The sequence below is a fragment of the Anolis carolinensis genome, chromosome 5, assembly GCF_035594765.1.
Source record: "Anolis carolinensis isolate JA03-04 chromosome 5, rAnoCar3.1.pri, whole genome shotgun sequence".
Taxonomy (NCBI): Eukaryota; Metazoa; Chordata; class Lepidosauria; order Squamata; family Dactyloidae; genus Anolis; species Anolis carolinensis.
In genome coordinates, this window is record NC_085845.1 from 15,363,052 (window position 1) to 15,384,084 (window position 21,033).

At 39.8% G+C, this 21,033-nt stretch overlaps 1 protein-coding gene across 7 annotated transcripts in view; it reads right to left on the bottom strand.

Moving 5' to 3' along the window:
- Positions 1–12,653: 12,653 nt before the first annotated feature.
- rasgef1b (RasGEF domain family member 1B) overlaps positions 12,654–21,033 on the bottom strand; it is a 263,110-nt gene continuing 254,730 nt past the window's right edge. For 5 of the 7 annotated variants that reach the window (XM_062981543.1, XM_008110986.3, XM_008110985.3 and 2 more), the window contains 3 exons: positions 19,620–19,715; positions 17,035–17,158; positions 15,585–15,770 (listed from right to left, as the gene is read on the bottom strand). In XM_062981543.1, coding sequence (XP_062837613.1) covers positions 15,592–15,770; positions 17,035–17,158; positions 19,620–19,715 — 399 coding nt within the window. In that variant the 3' untranslated portion in view covers positions 15,585–15,591. Of the gene's footprint in view, positions 14,382–15,584; positions 15,771–17,034; positions 17,159–19,619; positions 19,716–21,033 lie in introns of those variants that run through there. The other 2 variants (XM_008110988.3, XM_008110987.3) reach the window with 1 other exon arrangement.

Sequence of the window (21,033 nt, forward strand, 5' to 3'; positions counted from 1 at the left end):
TCTACTACTCCTGTATTCTTTATCATTGGATGTCATGACTAGAGTTGACTGGAGTTGCGATTCAGGAACATCTGGAAGGCTGCTGTCAGGATAGTGGGGTTTGAATTTGCTATAAGGCTTTTGGATATGATCTCAGACTTTAAAATGTCCTTTAGCCTTTCCCCAACCTCATAGTCACAAGTTGTTGAGTTGCCACTCCAGTACCCGTAGTGGAAAGTGATGGGAATTATCATTCAATAACGTCTGGAGACCCAAATTGGGTAAAAACTAAAGTATACCTATCACTATATAAAAAAACATATAGTTGGCCCTCTGTATCCACAGATTCTCTGTCCATGGATTCAATGGCCCTTTGAAGGCAATCATAAGGCTGATGTGGCCTTCTGTGAAAATGAGTTTGACACCCGTGCACAATACTACAGTTTAGTGTTACATCAGAGCAGTCAACTACTAGGTAAAGGTAAAGGTTTCCCCTGATGTTAAGTCCAGTCATGTCTAACTCTGGGGATTGGTGCTCATCTCAATTTCTAAGCCAAAGAGCCCGCATTGTCCATAGACACCTCCAAGGTCATGTGGCCGACATGACTGCATGGAGTGCCGTTACCTTTCCGCCGGAGCGGTACCTATTGATCTACTCACATTTGCATGTTTTCGAATTGCTAGGTTGGCAGGAGCTGGGGCTAACAGCGGCGCTCATTCCGCTCCCAGGATTTGAACCTGGGACCTTTTGGTCCTCAAGTTCAGCAGCTCAGCACTCTAACACACTGTGCCACCAGGGGCCCTTACTAAACTGACCCAATATATAGGTGTCTATTATATCTCCTCTGGCTGGTTTGTTTTCTCCCCATTCATCATTTTCTTCTATCTGTTTCTAATGCTTCCAGCTTCTTGACAGGCTGCGTCTTCCCTTTGGTAATGCCTTTTAAACTCTCATCTTAAAAAATATTGTGCATGAAGCAACTCTTAGTTAAATTAGTCAGGCTTTAAATCGACTTCCATTTTCTTTCGGTTCATGCCATTCTTCTTCTGTTTCTCCCCAATTAAGTCCCTTGCATTCTGTTCTATTTTTAAAGAGTAAGATCTTACAAATGGAGTTGGGGACCTGTCTGAATCCTTTAGGAATTGCCAAGATTATGAGCAACTGGTAATGAAACGCTGAAGAAAATATGTTCTCCAAGTCTGATTTAAGTCCTGAAATTAGGGAACCTGTGGGTAATACAAAAATCCCAGAGCTGTTATTTCTTGATTCAAGATAACAGAGCATTTAATGATGTTTAAATTTTAAACACCCTGCATAGGAATGAGACATGTTTTCCAGGCAGGAAAGGTGTCACACGCAAGGGGTTTCCAGAGGAAAATTGGGCTGTTACATTGGGACTTGATAATGGGTAGATAGACAGACATAGAATTGAGTTGTCTTCTATAGGCTGGAGTGGGAGGGAGATAAATGTCCCACCATTTGTTAAAAATTATACCTTGCCATTGCTATGCTATTCTTTGTTTTCGGATTGCCTTCTTTCTGGTTGAGTTGGGAGATAAACATATAGTTTCACAGTGAAGCCACTCTTACTGGCAGGGTTGGTTAAAGAAAGTTGCATGGATGACAGTGCTTTGGTAATTATACAGAGCGGAGCCTCAGGTACTATCCTGCCAACAGTACTATATTTAAAATCCTCTGGAGGTGATCGTTTGGAAATTTGGAGTGAGGTGACTTTAATGTGCTGATGACCCAGATCTCTTTCTCTGTGGTTTCAAGAGGAGGCTGTACACACTGAACCACTACCTACATGTTATGACAGAATGGATGAGGACATGAATGTTAACAACAGCACATTAAAAACTTGGAGACTCAATAGATTTGCAGTTCCTAAAAAGTAAAGGTAAAGGTTTTCCCCAACATTAAGTCTAGTTGTGTCCGACTCTGGGGGTTGGTGCTCATCTCCATTTCTAAGCCAAAGAGCCAGCATTGTCCGTAGACACCTCCAAAGTGATGTGTCCGGCATGGCTGCATGGAGCGCTGTTACCTTCCTGTTGGAGCGGTACCTATTGATCTACTCACATTTTCATGTTTTCAAACTGCTAGGTTGGCAGAAGCTGGGACTAACAACAGGGGCTCACGCGCTTCCGGGATTCAAACCACCAACCTTTCAGTCAACAAGTTCATCAGCTCAGTGGTTTAACCTGCTGGGCCACCGGGGGGGGGGGGTCCTAGTCATAAAAAAAGAAGTCCCCAGTGGTGCAATGGGTTAAAGCCTTGTGCCTACAGGACTGCTAACTTGAAGGCTGGGTTGCTGACCTGAAGGTTGCCAGTTCAAATCCAGGAAGAGTGTGGATGAGCTCCCTCTATCAGCTCCAGCTCCCCGTGAGAAAAGCCTCCCATAGTAAAGGTAAATGTTTCCCGTGATGTTAAGTCCAGTCGTGACCAATTCTGGGGGTTGGTGCTCATCTCCATTTCTAAGCCGAAGAGCCAGCATTGTCTGTAGACACCTCCAAGGTCATGTGGCTGGCATGACTGCATGGAGCGCCGTTACCTTCCCGCCGGTAAGCTGGCTGTCCCCTGGGCAACGTCCTTGCAAACAGCCAATTCTCTCACATCAGAAGCTGCTTGCGGTTTCTCAAGTCACTCCTGACACTGAAAAAAAAGGTCATAAGAACTGGATAATTTTCCTCTTGTAGATGAAGTTGTCCTCCTTCAGTCCAGTTCTGGGTTCCACAATTCAAGAAGGATATTGACAAACGAGTGTGTCCAGAGGTGGGCAACCAAAATGGTCAAAGGTCTGGAAGCCAATGCCTATGAGAAACAACTGGGTATGTTTAGCTTGGAGAAGAGAAGATTAAAACAGAACATGATGGTCATGTCTAAATATTTGAAAGGATGTTGTATTAAGGAAGGAGCAAGCTGCTCTGGAGAGTAAGACATGGAGCAATGGATTCAAACTACAAGAAAAGAGGTTCTTCCTTAACATAAGAAGGAACATCCTGGCAGTAAGAGCTGTTTGATAGTAGATTACACTGCCCTCCAATCCGGTGGGGTCTCCTTCTCTGGAGGCTAAATGGCCATCTCTCAGGAGTGTTTTGGCTGTGTATTCCTGCCTGTCAGATTAAAGTTGGAAGCGAAGGCCCTTGTGGTCTCTTCCAATTCTGAATCAAAATCCCACTGGGAGCAATAGGGATTGCTTTTAAATAGATATATGAACATTTGCATTGTTAATGTAAATGAAACACTGTTCTGCAAAAGACTGCCTTAGATTAATTAGCTAGTAAATCTCTCCAGATGCTGACAGGTACAGTTTCCTTCTTAATAGATAGCACAGCCCAGGCACACATTCAGAGCACTGAGTAAAATAAAAGGAACTGGAGTAAAGGGGGAGGAAGATTCCGTACTCCTCTGTCCAGTAGAACTATGCTTAAAATATAAGGGATTTCTAAACAGATCTAGAGTGAACAAAAAGATTTTTATATACATACATACAACACATACATACCAGAAATGCTTCTTCTCAGAATTGATCTTATTTTAGGGGTAATCTGAATACTACTCAAAGTGAGGAAACTGTGTGCCTGTAAGAGGAAAAATGGAGAGGGAGCCAAGTGCAGGCCCCTACCCTCCTTACTTTTCGGAAAAGCCTCAAAACATGGTTCTTCCAACAGGCCTTTGGCGACTGATTTCCATAGTTAGGGATTGACCTGTTGCTTATTTTATCTTTATTGCATTTTACTCCTTTAGCCGGCCGTAGTATCTTTGTATACGCCTTCCCTAGCACTTTAATGGGACAATAGTTCCTGGTATCTACCTTACACTACTTGCACTTTCTCTGGCCCAGTTCTTTTTAGGAGCTAACCCAGGATTTTATCAAAAATGTTTATTGTATGTGACCTCATTTGTTTTATTGACTTGTTTTACGGTTGAGTTTTTATATTGTCTGTTTTGCCTGGGGCTGGCTCCATGTAAGCCGCACCAAGTCCCTTCAGGGAGATGGGGAGGGATATAAAAATAAAATTATTATTTGAAACACAACAAGATGAGTCCACAGCAGACACTCTGCTGGCTGTTGAATTGGATCACATGTCAGACACTTCCCAAGTGCCTAGGACTGTGTGATGTATCACTGAATAATGCGAGCAGATCCCAGTAAGGTGGCCTTCTGCAGTTGGCAGGTGGTAATTTTGTCAGCACCGATTGTGTTTAAGTGCAGGCCAAGGCCTTTAGGCACTGCACCCAGTGTGCCAATCACCACTGGGACCACCTTGACTGGCTTGTGCCAGAGTCTTTGTAGTTCGATCTTTAAATCCTCATATCATGTCAACTTTTCCAGTTATTTCTCCTCAATCCTGCTGTCACCTGGGATTGCGACATCGACAATCCATACTTTGTCTTTTACCACGATCGTGAGGTCAGGAGTATTGTGCTCCAAAACCCTGTCTATCTGAATTCGGAAGTCCCACAGTAGCTTGACATGCTCATTCTCTGTAACTTTTTCCAGCTTGTGATCCCACCAGTTCTTTGTCACAGGCAGATGGTATTTGTGGCACAAGTTCCAATGAATCATTTGAGCAACGGTGTTGTGCCTCTGCTTGTAGTCAGTCTGTGCAATCTTCTTGCAACAGCTGAGGACATGATCTATTGTTGTTGTTGTTGTTATTGTTGTTGTTGTTGTTGTTGTTGTTGTTATTATTATTATTATTATTATTATTATTATTATTATCATCATCATTATTAAACCATAGTAGGTATGGCAAAAGGAAGCCAAATGTGGCTAACAGACAAGAGGAGGATAATCTGGGAGTTTTAGAAATAATCCTGGAAACTGGAACTACAAGAACCAAGCTGTGGCTACCTTCGCTGATTCAAGGCTGTTGAATGGTGTGAGCTAGAAACACAGTTGGCCCTGCACATTTGTAGATTCAACTTTGATTAAAATGTTCTCTCTAGAATCTCTCATGCCTGTACTGGGATTCTATAATCAAACTCTATCAGAAGTCCTGTTGAAGAGCTAGATATTCCTAAAGAGGACACTTCTCTGGGCAATTGTCAGTCCTTCAGCAGACATTGACTATAGAGCAGGCATGGGCAAACTTTGTCTCTCCAGGCATTTTGGACTTCAACTCCCATAATTCCTAACAGCCTCCTGGCTATTAGGAATTGTGGAAGTTAAAATTCAAAACACCTGGAGGGACAAAGTTTACCCATGCCTTCTATAGAGTCATTCTGGAAAACTTAGCAATTGCAAGGGAGAGGTTATCTCAGGTTTAAAAAAGCATTTTTTCAAATGTTCAGAGTTTTTCTATTTTCATGGAGGTCCTGTGCTCCTAACTCCAGCTAGTGTCGAGAGTCTTCTGTATTTTGATCAATAAATTATCAAAATATCTACCCTACTTAGTTACTTAGATTGCAACTGAGTTCAGCAGGACTGCCGCGATGTTCAAAAAGTTATTATGCCTTGGCCATCCTGATCTTAGTGTTGTATCCCTTTAAATATGAATCCAGGTTTTGAAGAGTCAGCCCTGATTAAGATCCAGGGAAAGTGTAAGGAGGAGAAATGGAAAAGTGAAAAAGACACTGGACCGGATAATAGAAATTGCTTCAAATACAGCAGGGATTTCTCACCAACATATTGTCTGAGAAATATTGATTTTTTTTTCTTATACAGGATTTACTTTGCATCACCTGTAGGCCCTTCCCACCAGTAATATGCTATGCTAATTATATGTATATATATATGTGTGTGTGTGTGTCTGTGTGTGTGTGTGTATATATATATATATATATACACACGCACATACATATATACATATGTACCTATATGCATATATATAATATAATTTACAATAATATATAATATTATAATATATTGTATATGCATATAATATTAATAATATTATTTTGTAATACAATATAATACTAATAATACAGTATAATAATGTTAATTCAGGGCTCCTCCCAACCCAATGTGACCTTAATTGAATCTGTTGCACTTTATTTCTGAATTTGCAACTCATAATGTGCACTTTGCTTATCCACTTTTGTAACCTCATTGTTTTAATTCAATGTCTTATTACTATGTTTCTGTTTTGGTTTTTTGGGGGTTTTTCCTTTGGTTATTGTGTATATATTATTACTGGTTTTTGTTACTGTATTTTGATGTTTCGTATTTTGTTATTGTTTTGTATCTGATTTTGCTGTAAGCCGCCCCGAGTCCCCTTCGGGGGAGATGGAGGCGGGTTATAAATAAACTTATTATTATTATTATTATTATTATTATTATTATTATTATTATTATTATTTATATATTATATATGACATGTAATATTAATAATAATATTACAATATATTGATATAGTACAATATAGTAATTTATTGCCAGTATTACGCTATGCTAATAATATAATATTTTATGTAAATTTAATTTGTAAGCTGCTCTGAGTCCCCTTCGGGGTGAGAAGGGTGGGATATAAATGTATTAAATAAATAAATAAATACTTTGTAAATTTTGACAAGGGGTCTCCAAGAAGATATTTCTGAAAAGCTTTCTTCCTTTCTGAAACATAAACCCCACTCTGATAAAGGTCGTATTTGGAGAAGGCCATTGGCCAATAATGTAAACATTTCTTGTGCTAGGATCCTTTTCAGGCTATTTTAGTACAAGGGTCTGGTTCAAGAGCATAAATTTCCCTTTCATCTCAATGTTTTATTCATTCTCCTCTTTGCCCACAAGGGGGTGCCATATTACAAGACATCTTAAGAAAAATCTAACTTGCAAATGGCACAGACCCTGGCAAAGTGCTTGTTTTTCTCGTGCACTTTTCTTAGATTCATGTGGAGCTGCTCAGTGGATGCAAACATTGAGGAAAGGAATTGGTTAATCCTTAATTTCCTTTCCCCACCCTAAATCTCCCCTCAAACTTCTATTCCTCCTAGTAGGCAAGGGCATAGAAATGGAAGACACTATAAAGTCCATACATTCCAACCTCTTGCAATGCAGGAATACACAAAGCTCTCCCAATGGACATGCTGGTGTTTGGAATTGTTAGTCACTAACAAGAGCTGGACAAAGAAAACCTGTTTTAGTCATTTTATTATTCAGCTGAGCAACCATACTCAGAGAATACATACTTTACTTATGGATGGTCCCAGGCTTCACCCTGCTGTTCGAAGTGTCACAGAGTGAGGTCAAAAACTTGAGTATAGATAAGGATGAACTTGCACAAGTGGAGGGCCAACTATACTTTATTACCTGGATCTTTAAATCAAACTGGAAGTCCAGGGAGACATTCAAGACTGCATCATGCAGTCTTGACGAAGCAAATTGTTTTGGATCACAATTGTCCTAATCTCTGACCATTGTGCAGGTTGCAGCTGATGGGAGAAATGGCAACAAAAAAAAATGCTTGGAAAAACCATATAACCGTTGTGATGCACTTCATGTTTTTAAAATGTCCCTGGTCTTTTCCTCCTCTTAGTTCCCCCTTTGCACTTCTTTTCATTTGTTGCAAACTGAGTTCAAAGTATAAAAATAAGTTGCTCTCAAATTACTCAACATGAGGGAGAGGAGGGAGCAACATCTTGTCATTCTCTCCTAACTTATCTGATCTTCGTCATTATTACATTTTGCCATCTTGCACACACTATGGTCTTGCTTAGCCACATGCATCCTAGTTTTCCTTTGTGAAATACGGATGGGTGTGCCAAGTCTGATGGCAGTATTTTAATTCTGAAAGATATCACATTATGATGGACTTGACACTTTTCTTGTACTCATTGCAAACTCATGCCCCAATCTAAAATATACGGTGTGTAGAAATGGGAAGATTTCAAAGATGGGCAGAAACATTCTTTTTAGAATTCACTATTGTTAGATAGAATCTTCATTTTAAATATATACTTGTATATATCTTTTTTTCTCTTTTTTTCCTTTTTTTTTCTTTTTTTAGTCTCTCTTTTCTTTTGTATTCCTACTTTCTATACAACCAAAATGTTCTCACTCTTTCGTTGTAACCTTATTTTATTCTATAAGATTAAAAGCCCAATAAAATGAAGGGGGGAAAAAGATGGGCAGAAACAGACTCCATTTCTTTCTCTGCACACAGAGATGCCTAAAAGGGGGTATTTTACCCTTGTGAAGGGAAGTGGCTGATTTGTCCAATTACTTTGTGATGTTTCAGTCTGGGCATTTATGTGGGCAGTCTGCTAATGCTCCTGTTTCCTTTAGTGCTTTAAAAGCAGTGTGGATCCCATTGAACGAAGTGTTTTAAAAGTGTGCCTGTCTCCTTTAGTGTTGGGATTTAAGGGGAACAACTCCATGGAAACTGGTTTCTGGAAAAGGAAACAATATCTGTCTCTTTTAGTGCAGGAGCTTCAGGAGAATGTGGTGTCTCGAAAAGGATGCCTGTTTTAAAAAGTGTGCCGGTATTCTTGAAATAGTTGAGCTACAAAGGGGAGAAAGAAATCTTGTGTGATGCGGGTCTTCTTTAAAGATGGAATCCCATGAAACACCACACAAAAAAGATGATTCCATCCACTTTCTCCTCTTGTGGGATGAAATCCTAGATTTTCAAAATACTTGTTTTCATTTCTGAATATGTTGAATTGACTGAATTTCTTAAGGTTCTCTAAAAAGAAATCAAATGACATACTGGTGGGGTCTTTGATTGAAACCAGGTCAGTTCAACTGAAACAACTGATGATCATTATCATTGTGTCTTCTTCATCCTCGAGAAAGCGTTCACTTTCCAGTACAGCAACTGGGCTCCTTCTCTTCCGTGCCAGTAGGTGCCGCTAATGTCCAAGTGATAGACTGGCTTCTCCCGCAGGATTTTCCAGCCAACTCTCCCAACTCAGAGCATGTGGCAGGATCCCAAGCACTCGTAAATTGTTTCGCTTCTCTTGTGACATCTGCTGATTCAGCTAAAGAAAAACTAAGCCATAAAACCAGAATCCATCAACTGATAGCATTGTAATAAAGCTTGTCCCCTCGTCTCTTTTCCTAAGTGCCATGCTTAGGGGCACCTTTTTCTGCACTGGCTTTCAGCAATGCACTTACATAGTACTAGACAGCTATTTTGTATGCATGGATTTGCACACAAATGTGCAAGTTTCAAGCTTCTCGAAGAAAACATCCCCCAAGTAACCAGCAGCAGGAAAGAAGTCATGTACTGAATCTGTTCAAGTGTATACACTAAGACTCCTGTACCTGTGGGAAGATACATTCCTGGTCAGACCACGGTTACTTCAAACCACAGATATGACTGAACATCATTAAATTATCTATCTGATCCCAGCATGCCATAACATATTCCTAGACAGACTATTTCTCCCAAGTATGGATAAATGAAACCATAGATGTGGGATCTCTGATTATGGGGCTCTTGCTGTATTGTTATTATGTGCATTCAAGCCAACTGTGACTTGCAACAGCTCTGTCATAGGGCTTTATTGGCAAGGTTTATTCAGATGTTTGTCTTCCTTTGAGAGTGTGTGACTTGCCCAAAGCTTATTCTCTTTAGCCATTGAGATAAAGAGACAAATCATTCTTGCTTATACTACTGTCAGCAGTATAAGTACAGCATGAGCCCTGTTACCCATATTCAATATCCAGTTTGCTTAAAGACAAAGGGTTCCCCTTGACATTAAGTCTAGTTGAGTCCGACTCTATGAGATGGTGCTCGTAATCTCCATTTCTAAACCATTGTTCGTAGACGCCTCCTAGGTCATGTAGCCGGCATGACTGCATGGAGCACTGCTACCTTCCTGCCAAAGTGATACCTATTGATCTACTCACATTTGCAGGTTTTTGAACTGCTAGGTTGGCAGAAGCTGGGGCTATCAACAGGAGCTCACCCCTGTTCATGGATTCGAACTGCCAACCTTCCGTCAGTAAGTTCTGCAGCAAAGTGGTTTAACCCACTACACCACAGCAGTCCTCCAGTTTGCTTACACTCTCAACAAACATTCCCTACACTGGAAAGTCCTCCAGTACTATTCTATGGTATGTTTCCAACCCAGGTATAGTCAAAATATAGGGTTAGTTATTCACAATATCAGGTTTCTGTAGGAAGTTATGGAACGTATCCCCAGTGGGTATGGAAGCTGGAATATAGTGGAGAAGCCCCTAACTGCACTCCACTCTCTGGGATATCATTTCATTCCCCAAACTACTTTCCTTCTTTTAAATACAGCAGTTTATAGAATAATGGAAAAGAGAACTGAGACAAAGAACAAAGAGTGCTGTGTTGTAATCAAAAGCCAAGTTTATTAGCATCCAAAATGAAGGGCCTCTAGCTTACCTGGAGCAATAATTTGTTTCTCAAGAGAGAATCCACAGTGGTACATTTTCTAGCACCTGCTGCCACCATTGTGAAGGTAGCAAAGCTCATGTCACTCAGGGATACTGACTTCTTTAGTATGCACATCATCTTCCCATCTACGGTTGGACTTCCAACAATACGCTCCCAACAATGGCTCTTTCTGGCTGTCAGCGCTTAGCACTATTCTCTCTTTTAAAATTCCAAACATTTCAAAAGATGTTTAAGTGCCAGCAGAAGTTAATCTAGCTAGCCCTTGAGCTAAAGATATAACTGTAGCCAGAAAATACAACCAATGCTTGTGGTCAAATACTCTGGGTTCTTGCATCAGAAGAAGAATCGATCCTAATATAATTATATCCACCTTTAAAATCCTTTGGGGTTAAAAATGGAGCAGACACCAGACAGATTTTTAAAAATTGATCATTAAATATAGGATCATTCTGATCCTTGCAGTCTCTATGGATGGAATTCCTTGGTGCAGTATCAGCCATGTGATGGCGTGATTGGAATAAGACTGGCACAACCTATATACAAAATCCTCATTTATCGATGAAACTCAGTTTAACCAGGGATCAGTCTTTGCCTCTCAATATGGCAAGATCTCGTTGTAAAAACTGAAAATAGTTTAGGTAGCAAAACCACATGGCTCCAAGCTCTAAGAGGAAGGGAGAGATTTAAATATTCATTCTGTCATTGACTGAATTTGAAAGATTTTCTGTTGTACATTCACATTCTAGAAAGGTTCCTAGAGGTCTCTGTATGGGATGCTTCAAAACCCTTTGCTTTGTTGAGAACAGTAACCAACTGCATCTTCAGCAAACCAATACCCAATATTTTACATACCAAATGCTGGGGATTCGCCTGCTGGAACTGCGGCTGATGTTGTTGATTCGTTAAGTCGCTTCCAACTCTTCTTGACCTCATGCACCAGCCCACAGCAGAACTCCCTACTGGCCATGACTGATGTGATGGGGCCGGGCTGTGGCGCAGGCTGGTGAGCAGCTGCTGCAATAAATCACTCTGACCATGAGGTCATGAGTTCGAGGTCAGCCCACGGCAGGGTGAGCATTTTCAATTAAAAATAAAAATATAGCCCCTGCTCGTTGCTGACCTAGCAACCCGAAAGATAGTTGCATCTATCAAGTAGGAAATAAGGTACCACTTATAAAAGTGGGGAGGCAAGTTTAACTAATTTACAATGTTGGAATGAGGAAGTGAGGAGGTGCCATCAGAGTGGATGATGAAGCAGCTGCTCCCCCCTGTGGCCAGAATCGAACATCCCCTCAAGAGAAGGTTAAATTGCCTCTGCGTCTGTCTGTCTGTCTGTCTCAGTTTGATGTGTTGATGGGCATTGAATGTTTGCAGTATATGTATATAATGTGATCCGCCCTGAGTCCCCTTCGGGGTGAGAAGGGTGGAATATAAATACTGTAAATAAATAAATAAATGTCCCCATTTCTCCTCCTCCCTGGCCTGAAAAGTGGACCAGCTCTGCACTATGCTTCAGGTGCTGCTCTTGCAGTCACCTGTAGAGCGGAGACCCAAAAGAGCAGATTCAAGACATGTTTGTAACAGACAGAACCTCACGTGTTCTTGCAGAACTATCTTGAGAGGTCTTTCTCTCATAAGACTTGAGGCAAACTGAATATAGTCTACCTCACCTACCCTGGTCAATCTTGGTTGAGCCAGATAAACCAAGGTAACCCCATAATTGTGTCTGAAGAGCATGTTGTAGTGGGAAATAACATGTCTCCTCCAGCTGTTTCCAAACCACAATTCCTACAGGAAGAGAGATGGCACATTCGTTGCTGCATTTGCTTCTTCAAGGAGTTGGAAGTATGATTTTAATAGTAAAAGAGGTTATAAGTGGTCACGTAAACAATGCATTTGCTCCCCCTTCTCCAGAAATCATAAAATTGTGTGTGGGGGGGGGGGGGAGGGGGGTTCATCATAAATATTGTTCAAGGGTAATTTGGGAAATATGAAAATTTCACTGAAATTCCTCTACAGCAGGAATTCCCAAACTAAAGCCTACAGATCTTGTTTTATGTGTATTGCAACTAGAAATGTCCCTTAGGATCATTTGTGTGGAGCTCTGATCCTGGTTCCATCCCCTGACCCCAGCTATTAACCTTTCTCACACAGATTGACTTGCCTTGTAAAATAAGATTGTTGGGAGGATAAACTGAAAGCCACCTATGCAGTGTTACTCAGTGGACAAAAGGTAGGAAACATGCGTAAGAGATGGCCTTCTTGCAAATTCACATTAGGAAAACATGCCATTCCATTCAAAGCAATTTCATAGACCACACACATTCTCTTTTTTCCAATTTCCAGAGACAACGCAGTTACATGTTTGAATTTTATTTTCATTTTTGAACATTGGCACTGGTTACATACAAATCCCTTTGTTGAGAATATGATTTGTCACTGGCTGCCTAATGCTCAAGGGCCTGTTTCATTTTCTAGACTTTCCTAGGGGGAGAAATTATAGTGTCTACGCATTCAGAGCTATTAAAGGTTTCACAGGATGCCTAACAATGTGACCTGTTTCATAGTATATTTTAAAAAGACTTTTGAAACAACAACAAAAAAGGGAAGCAACAGCTGTTTTCAATTCACAGCCCTGGCTTAGCTGAAGAATAAAACTTCTTTTTGTCCATAGGATGTTACCATTTCATTTAGGTTTACTGGATCACATATGTTACAACAGCCATTATTTTCAGAGAGCTTTTTAAAAACTCAATGAAAGCAAAATTTATATTCATATCTACCACAGTCCAAACTGTGGTGTCCAAAGCAGGGAAAACCTCAAGTGTTCAACCAATACTGAAATAGTGGAGAAACACCAAAAGAACATTTTTGCAATATCTATACTACAATTTTAATCCAGCTTCAAACCCTTTGTGGGCTTATTTTCTATTCATACTTCTAACTAGGGTTAGACCCATTGAATCAATGGGATTTACGTAAGTCTTCACTATTAATTCAGCAACTGATTCAATGGGTCTCCTCAAGTCAGGAGGAACCTACAGAATTCAGATTATAGTTTCCCACTGAAAGAAACCAAAAATGTGAACCTTTTTTATGAATACCATAAAAAGGGTTCCCAAGCTTATTTAGAGAAAGCCAGGAAATTAAACCAATTCCACACTGGATTTAAGTTTCCAATATAGATGTGGCTTTTAAACAAACAAAAGCAAAACAAAGACAGCATAACTGTAAATGGGGGCAGAGACGTTTCTATAGCCTAGCTACATTTGCTACATATCCTTCTAGTGTCTGCTTTTCCTATCACAGCACTGGTTTTAATTGCTTCTTCTTTCTTTTCTTTTTTTTGCAAATAATACAACATATGAGTTTGCTGACCAGCAACCAACTCAACCAAAAAAAAAACCTGAAGGAAAAATAATTAACCCCCTTCCCACAATAAATACACAAAAATCATAGCAGCCCATTTCACTCCATAGTGAACTTTTTTTTTCCTTTCAAGAAGAAATCCAAAAAAATCCTAGAAATGTGAGCAGGGTATGTTTTCTTCTCCTGGCCCAACATATGAAAGAGTCAAAGCGGGTATTCCAGCCTCAGAAGTGGAAGTTTGCACTACAATCCAGTACACAAGTAGCAGCAAGTTGTAACACATCAAAGGAGCAGCAGGGCAAAACTAAAAGAAGGCGGCAGCACAGGATCCCCGTCCATCCAGGTGTTTGGAAATGATGCAAAGAGGAGTTTAATCTTCAAAGAAGTTTCTTCATTACTGCCTTTGATCAATGACACATCACAAACTTGTGATCTAATCTGATCATCCATCCAGTTTGAGAGGCTGGTCTGTTTACTCTCGAATTAGCTTGCAGTTGTGCCTTCGTACAAAGTTCTGACATGTTCGAACTAGCTGCAGAGTCCTTATAGCTGAAAGCGTCACTTGGTGCAAAAAGGGAAGGGGTACACAAAAAGCAGGGAGGGGAAAATAAATAGATGACCTCGATAAAGTCCATTGAATAATGAGATCTTGTGCCAACACGGCAGCGACAGGAGGAAGAACCCAGTCATGTTACACTCTTCCCAAAAGTGTTGACCTAAAGACAAGGAGAAGAAGAAATGTCCATTAGGGTACTGAAAAACTGATAAGTTTGCATGTTAATCCATATTTTTATTAGTTCTTGTCATTTGTTTTTATTGGCTAATGTTTAAATTTTTATAATTGTGCATGTCTTTTGTCTATTGTTGTTTTATATTGCTGTTGTTTTTATTCGGGCTTGGCCCCATGTAAGCCGCCCTGAGTCCCCTTTGGGGAGATAAAGACGGAGTATAAAAATAAAGTTATTATTATTATGTTATATTTTGGGTCCCTCTGAAATGTCATTAGAATGTCTCCAAGTTTTGGCAATACAAGAGAGGCTCTTTTACACTACACAGTTATAGCACTATGATTCCACTTTAATTGTCATGGCCGCATCCTATGAAAACCTGTGGTTTGTAGTCTGGTGAGGCATTAATGCTCTCTGGCTGCTCATTCTGGAAGAGGCTCTGCCAGGGGTTTAAAGTCTGTACCTTATTTTAAAGAATAATTATGTACCTAAAAGCCTCCAAGGTACATGTTTCTCCTTCTAAGTGCATAAAGGCAATTTAAAAATGGAGGCAGGATATTGCCCTCCACATACTGTGGGAGTACCTACCAAGATATCATTTGGAAATGCTAAGTGAAAAGTTAAGCTGTTATTCATGAAATGTTTAAAACTATATACAAGTTTAATTCTGCAGTGGGATGTGATCCAATGGCAGGATCTGAGGAAATGAAATTGCCATGGACCTATTGTAGACTCTCTTCCTATATCCATTGCTCTTACAAAACCCTTAGCAAAGACCAGATATGGCTGCAAATCATAGTGGTCAATACGGTTGCTATGAACCTTTTTTACTGCATACATTTTGTAATGTTTTAAAGCGTAAAAAGTTTAATGCCAAAATTGAACTTATTTATGGCAGTGGAATATTCTTTCTGCTCACTGTATCCTAGATAACTAACTGTTCATCAAGGTGTCAAGGAACTAAATCAACTGTGGGATTATTTAGTGTAGGATTTAGAATCATATGCAATGGATTGGACAACAGCCTCAAAGGAAAAAGAAAGAAGGAAAAATGAAAAGAACAAAGGAAAACAAAAAAGGTTTAAGTACTGAAGATGAGAGGAGGAGAAAAAACAAAAAGAGCTGCAGCAGCTTGAAGAGTTTAGTTGAGAATGTCCAGACATTAAAATGATAGTTTATTTTCATGCTCACACTGTGTTCATCTGTTGAGGCATGCAGCAAGACACTTGGCTTTGAAGGTGTCTAATGGCAGAGCAAGTTTGCAGTCTGTTGATTTATGGATGGCAGCGCCCTCGGACACTGACCTGAGAGTCTTCCATCTGTCCTTTTCAATGTGGTTCTCAGGCCCTTCGCTCTCATAGGAAGCCAAATAAAGTGCTGCAAGAAGACAAAAACAAAGAGGGTGTGTCAACGTGGCCTGCATCTCCCAGACTTCATTCTAGAAAGATCAACAGCCTCCTCTCTCTTGGGATAGTAATGGGCATCTGTCATAAAACTGCCCAGTGTAAAAGAAACAGTTCAGGGTGGTAAAGGATCTCCTTGTGTGGTTTAAATGCCTGCAGAATATTCTGAGAAGAAAGGCAAGGCTAACATGGATTTAAGGTTCCCAAGAGGAGGAATCGTTTTACAAGGTATTCAAACTGCAGCAAAGGGGAAACGGGTTATTTTTTTACTAGCTGGAATCAAGGTTTTGCATTTTTCCAGTGTCACTGATGGATGAAAATGGATGCAGGTTCAGCAGCCAATAGGCATTGAAAAAATTGGTTGGAGCCATCAGATCTTGTCTGCCTTTCCTTGCTACTACTTGCAACCCTAAAATATACCTACAGATTCTGGCCATTAAATCCTTCCATTTCAAAAAGAATGTGAAAAATGAGTTTGACCCATACAAAATAACATTACAGAATCATAAATTTGTAGAAACCACAATTAAACACAGAAAGAATACTCAGCTGATCAAATACAAGGCTAATGAATTTTTACAAAAAAAAATCACACACTAGTGCTAAAAGAATTTTATACTTAATTGCATTAAAACATCTTCACAAGATAATAAGGGATGTGGCCAAACTTAGCACTTCCTTTAGACAGGAAATTCCACAATTTGCATGCAAGCACTAAAAAGGTTCTCTCATCTGTCCTGGACAAACTTATTTTGACTCCGGGACAATCTTGTTTTAACTTTTGTACTTTGTTTTTATATTGCATATGCCAATTAGCAGAGTGGATCATTCTGTTAATATGCATGTGCAATATTAACACTCCCCAAAAGGCTAGTTCTATGATTCACAACTGTAGACATTTCCACATCAGTATTGGTAAACATGTCCCCAATATTATGAATGCAGGTGACATGGGCACTAGCCAATTGGCATTCTCCAAAAGATGACTTTTCAGGCCAACTATCAAAGGGACATCTCCCTACGACTTTCTTAAAAGGAATGTTGGAGACAAAAAGAAGTGTTTTATTGAATATGAGTAAGATCATTTAATGCCAACAAACAGCCCCAAAAAGCATTCACTCTTTTTTCCCAATAAAAGTAGGCAAATCTTCTGTGTCCCAAGAGAACAATACAAGCAACAACATGAAGCCATGACAGAAAGCAAGTTGCCTGGTCACAAAAGCTGGCCTGTTTCTTACCATCCTCACTGAAGATTGGGACGGTGAGCAGATATTGAAGTATTTTCCGGTCTCTTTCAAAAGGGCACTCCACTTGTTTCCATGTCATAAACTCGCTCACTTGTTTAGCCAGTTCCCAAAATTTCTGTAATTAGAAATGGTGAGGGCAGAGGGAGTGGGGAAAGGATGGAGGACCAGGTTAGTAAAGAAGAAAAGACAGCAAAACAAGACAGAAAGCAAGTAAATCAGATATAAGATGACAAATTAAAGTTCCAGAGTATAAATTTCTGAAGCAACAGTTATGAAAAAGGAGCAGTATACTTTAAAAACAATTCAGAAACAAAAGAAAAAAAACAGTATTACTAATCATTTAAAATCCTTTTTCTTTAAAGTCTGTTGGTGATAGGTAGACAGGCTGCCAGACATAATGTATAGACTGTTAACAGCTTCTAATTTTGGTGAGGGGATACACATACCCCCAAATGCATAGATCCTTAACAGGATTAAAGATCCAATAATAGTAAAAGGTAAAGGTAAAGGTTTCCCCTGACGTTAAGTCCAGTCATGTCTGACTCTGGGGGTTGGTGCTCATCTCCATTTCTAAGCCGAAGAGCCGGCGTTGTCCATAGACACCTCCAAGGTCATGTGGCCGGCATGACTGCATGCAGCGCTGTTACCTTCCCGCTGGAGTGGCACCTATTGATCTACTCACATTGACATGTTTTCGAACTGCTAGGTTGGCAGAAGCTGGAGCTAACAACGGGCACTCACTCCGCTCCCGGAATTTGAACCTGGGACCTTTCGGTCTGCAAGTTCAGCAGTTTAGTGCTTTAACACACTTCGACACCGTGGCTCCTTCCAATAATAGGAAAATGTAAAATGACAAGAGAAACCTGTGCTTTGAGAATGAGATCAGTGCATTACTCTAGAACAGGGGTCCCCAAACTTTTTATGCAGAGGGCCAGTCCACAATCCTTCAAACTGTTGAAGGGCCAAATTATCATTTGAAAAAAAATACAAACAAATTCCGATGTACACTACACATGTCTTATTTGTAGTGCAAAAACAACAATAACAACAATGAAATAACAATAAAAGAGCAATACAATATTTAAAAATAAAAACAATTTTAACCAACATACATTTATCAGGATTTCAATGGGAAGTGTGGGCCTGCTTATGGCCAATGAGATAGTCAAGTTAATTAGGATTGTTGTTGTTGTGTGCTTTCAAGTCATTTCAGACTTTGGGCGAGCCTAAGTCTAAAATTTATTTATTTACTTACTATATTTATTTACTACATTTGTATCACACCCTTCTCACTCCAAAGGGGACTCAGAGTTGCTTACAAATTATATGTACATACAATATGTTATATTGTTAGCATAGCACACTATTAGCATTATATATTACTATATTGAACTATACCACTATACTGTAATATTATTAGTAATATTATTAGTAATATATAATTAATACTATTGTATGGTATTATTATTAGTGTTATATTGTATTACATTATAATATTATTATCAATATTATATGTATATACAATATATTATATTATAAATCTGAGGGCGGGGGCCAGGTAAATGACCTTGGAGGGCCGCATCCGGCCCCCGGGCCTTAGTTTGGGGAACCCTGCTCTAGAAGGATGATAATTTGAAAAATGCAATTTAAGATGGAATTTGTAACTCTAATTAAATCATTGTAACTTTTTATCCAATGTATTTATGTAGCCTTCAAATATTACTATTATTGTATTGGGCTGTGGCGCAGGCTGGAGAACAGCTGTGATGAATCACTGCAATGAATCACTCTGACCAGGAGGTCATGAATTCGAGGTCTGCTCGGAGCCATGTTTGCCTTGTCTTTGTTCTATGTTAAAAGGCATTGAATGTTTGCCTATATGTGTAATGTGATCTGCCCTGAGTCCCCTTCGGGGTGAGAAGGGCGGAATATAAATGCTTTAAATAAATAAATAAATAAATGTAATATATAATATTATTACTATTTGCTACTATTAGCAGTTAATACCTTATTGAGGTGTGTACCTCATTGGAGGACAACCTGTATATTGGCTTTCCATCCAAGGAGAGGGGCTATTCTAACCTCCCTAGGAAACACCCAGAACTTGAGGCAGCCACTAGAATGCCATATTCCCATGTCCTGGGAAGGTGGTAGAAATGAGAAAAGAGCCCTTCCAGAAGAAGCAGGCTAATGTAGCTATGGCCTTCCAGATAATACATATAGGTCTTTACAGTCATAAGCCATGCCACAAATTGTGTCCAGAAACAGATGAGTAGCCATTCAAGTTATATGGGAAAGAGAGCTGTATGGTGCTACAGTCAATGATGGGAGGAAAGGGAAACAAATGAGAGCAACAGTTCTCCCTGGAAGATCTCTGCGCTCGCAGGTCCCCTTGCCAACAGGCCCAATGCAGCAGACAGTAAGTGATTAGGTCTGTACTCCCAGGCGCATTGTTGCTCACCATCAGCTTCCAGAGAATAAGCAGCAACCCTTAGGCCAGGCTTCCTGCTCACATTTAAATTAGCAAATCACAGCACAGTTAAAGCGAGCAGACATTCTGAATATGCTCTACTTACTTCAAAATTGACATGCCCATTGGGCAGTCGGTTGGCACAGCCTTCGTTGAGGAAGTAGATGTCCTTGATGAGCAGGCTGAAGAAAGGGATCACAATCTAAAGGAAAGACAGACAAATAAGATCCCACGTTCAACATCAGATCTAGAACTGGGGGAAATTGCAGTCAGTTGAGGTTTTAAGGAAGAATAGAAAACGAATGTATTGCTTATATCCAGCTATCTTAGAGGACAAAACAGGTTTTTCCTTAGACAACAACAACAACAACAACAATAATAATAATACAGTAGAGTCTCACTTGTCCAAGCCTCGCTTATCCAAACTTCTGGATTATCCAAGCCATTTTTGTAGTCAATGTTTTCAATATATCATGATATTTTGGTGCTAAATTCGTAAATACAGTAATTACAACATAACATTACTGCATATTGAACTACTTTTTCTGTCAAATTTGTTGTATAGCATGATGTTTTGGTGCTTAATTTGTAAAATCATAACCTAATTTGATGTTTAATTGGCTTTTCCTTAATCCCGCCTTATTATCCAAGATATTCGCTTATCCAAGCTTCTGCTGGCTCGTTTAGCTTGGATAAGTGAGACTCTACTGTAATAATAAGAATAATAATTTATTTATAATCCGCTTCCATCTCCCCGGGGTGACTAGGAGTGGTTCACATGGGGACCAAGCCCAATCAACAGATAAAACAATATGACGACAGCATATATAATGAAAACAGTAACGGTAAAATAACGTTCATAGAATACATCAGCGAGCATCAGAACTAAATGGTGGGGCTATTAAGAAGTTACAGGGAAGGCAGGCATGTGCAAAAACTCAAGGCAATGAGACTCAGTTGCAACAAGCGAGAAAAAGGCAAGGCAGGAGTACTGGGTGGGCTGGACTGTATCTCCCATCAGCTACCACCAGCAGGTGAATGGTTATGCTGGTGGGAGTGATGAATGTTGTAGTACAAGATATCTAGAGGTCATAAGCTGAAGGAAACTTTAGCAAACCCTTGTTCTCTTATCTTTCTATGGTTTCTGGTGTAAACTGATTTTGTGGACAACAAAAATATGCAACCCCTATTTAAATGGATATTATCAAGAACCATCCCTCTTGTATGCCACATTCAGTTCTCTTTGGGAAGGAAGAAGAAAATGGCCACCAAACTTGACCAATGGGATCACAAGAAGTTTATCTCAGTGCCTATTCTTCTATTTCTGCCTATGCCAGAGATGCTAACATTAATCCTAATTGATCTAATTTAACTATAAATTAATTCAGACCAAGGGAAGGCCCAGGCTGTGGCGCAGGCTGTTGAGCAGCCAGCTGCAGCCAGCTGCAACAAATCGCTCTGACCAAGAGGTCATGAGTTCGAGGCCAGCTCGGAGCCTGCGTTTGTCTCTGTCTTTGTTC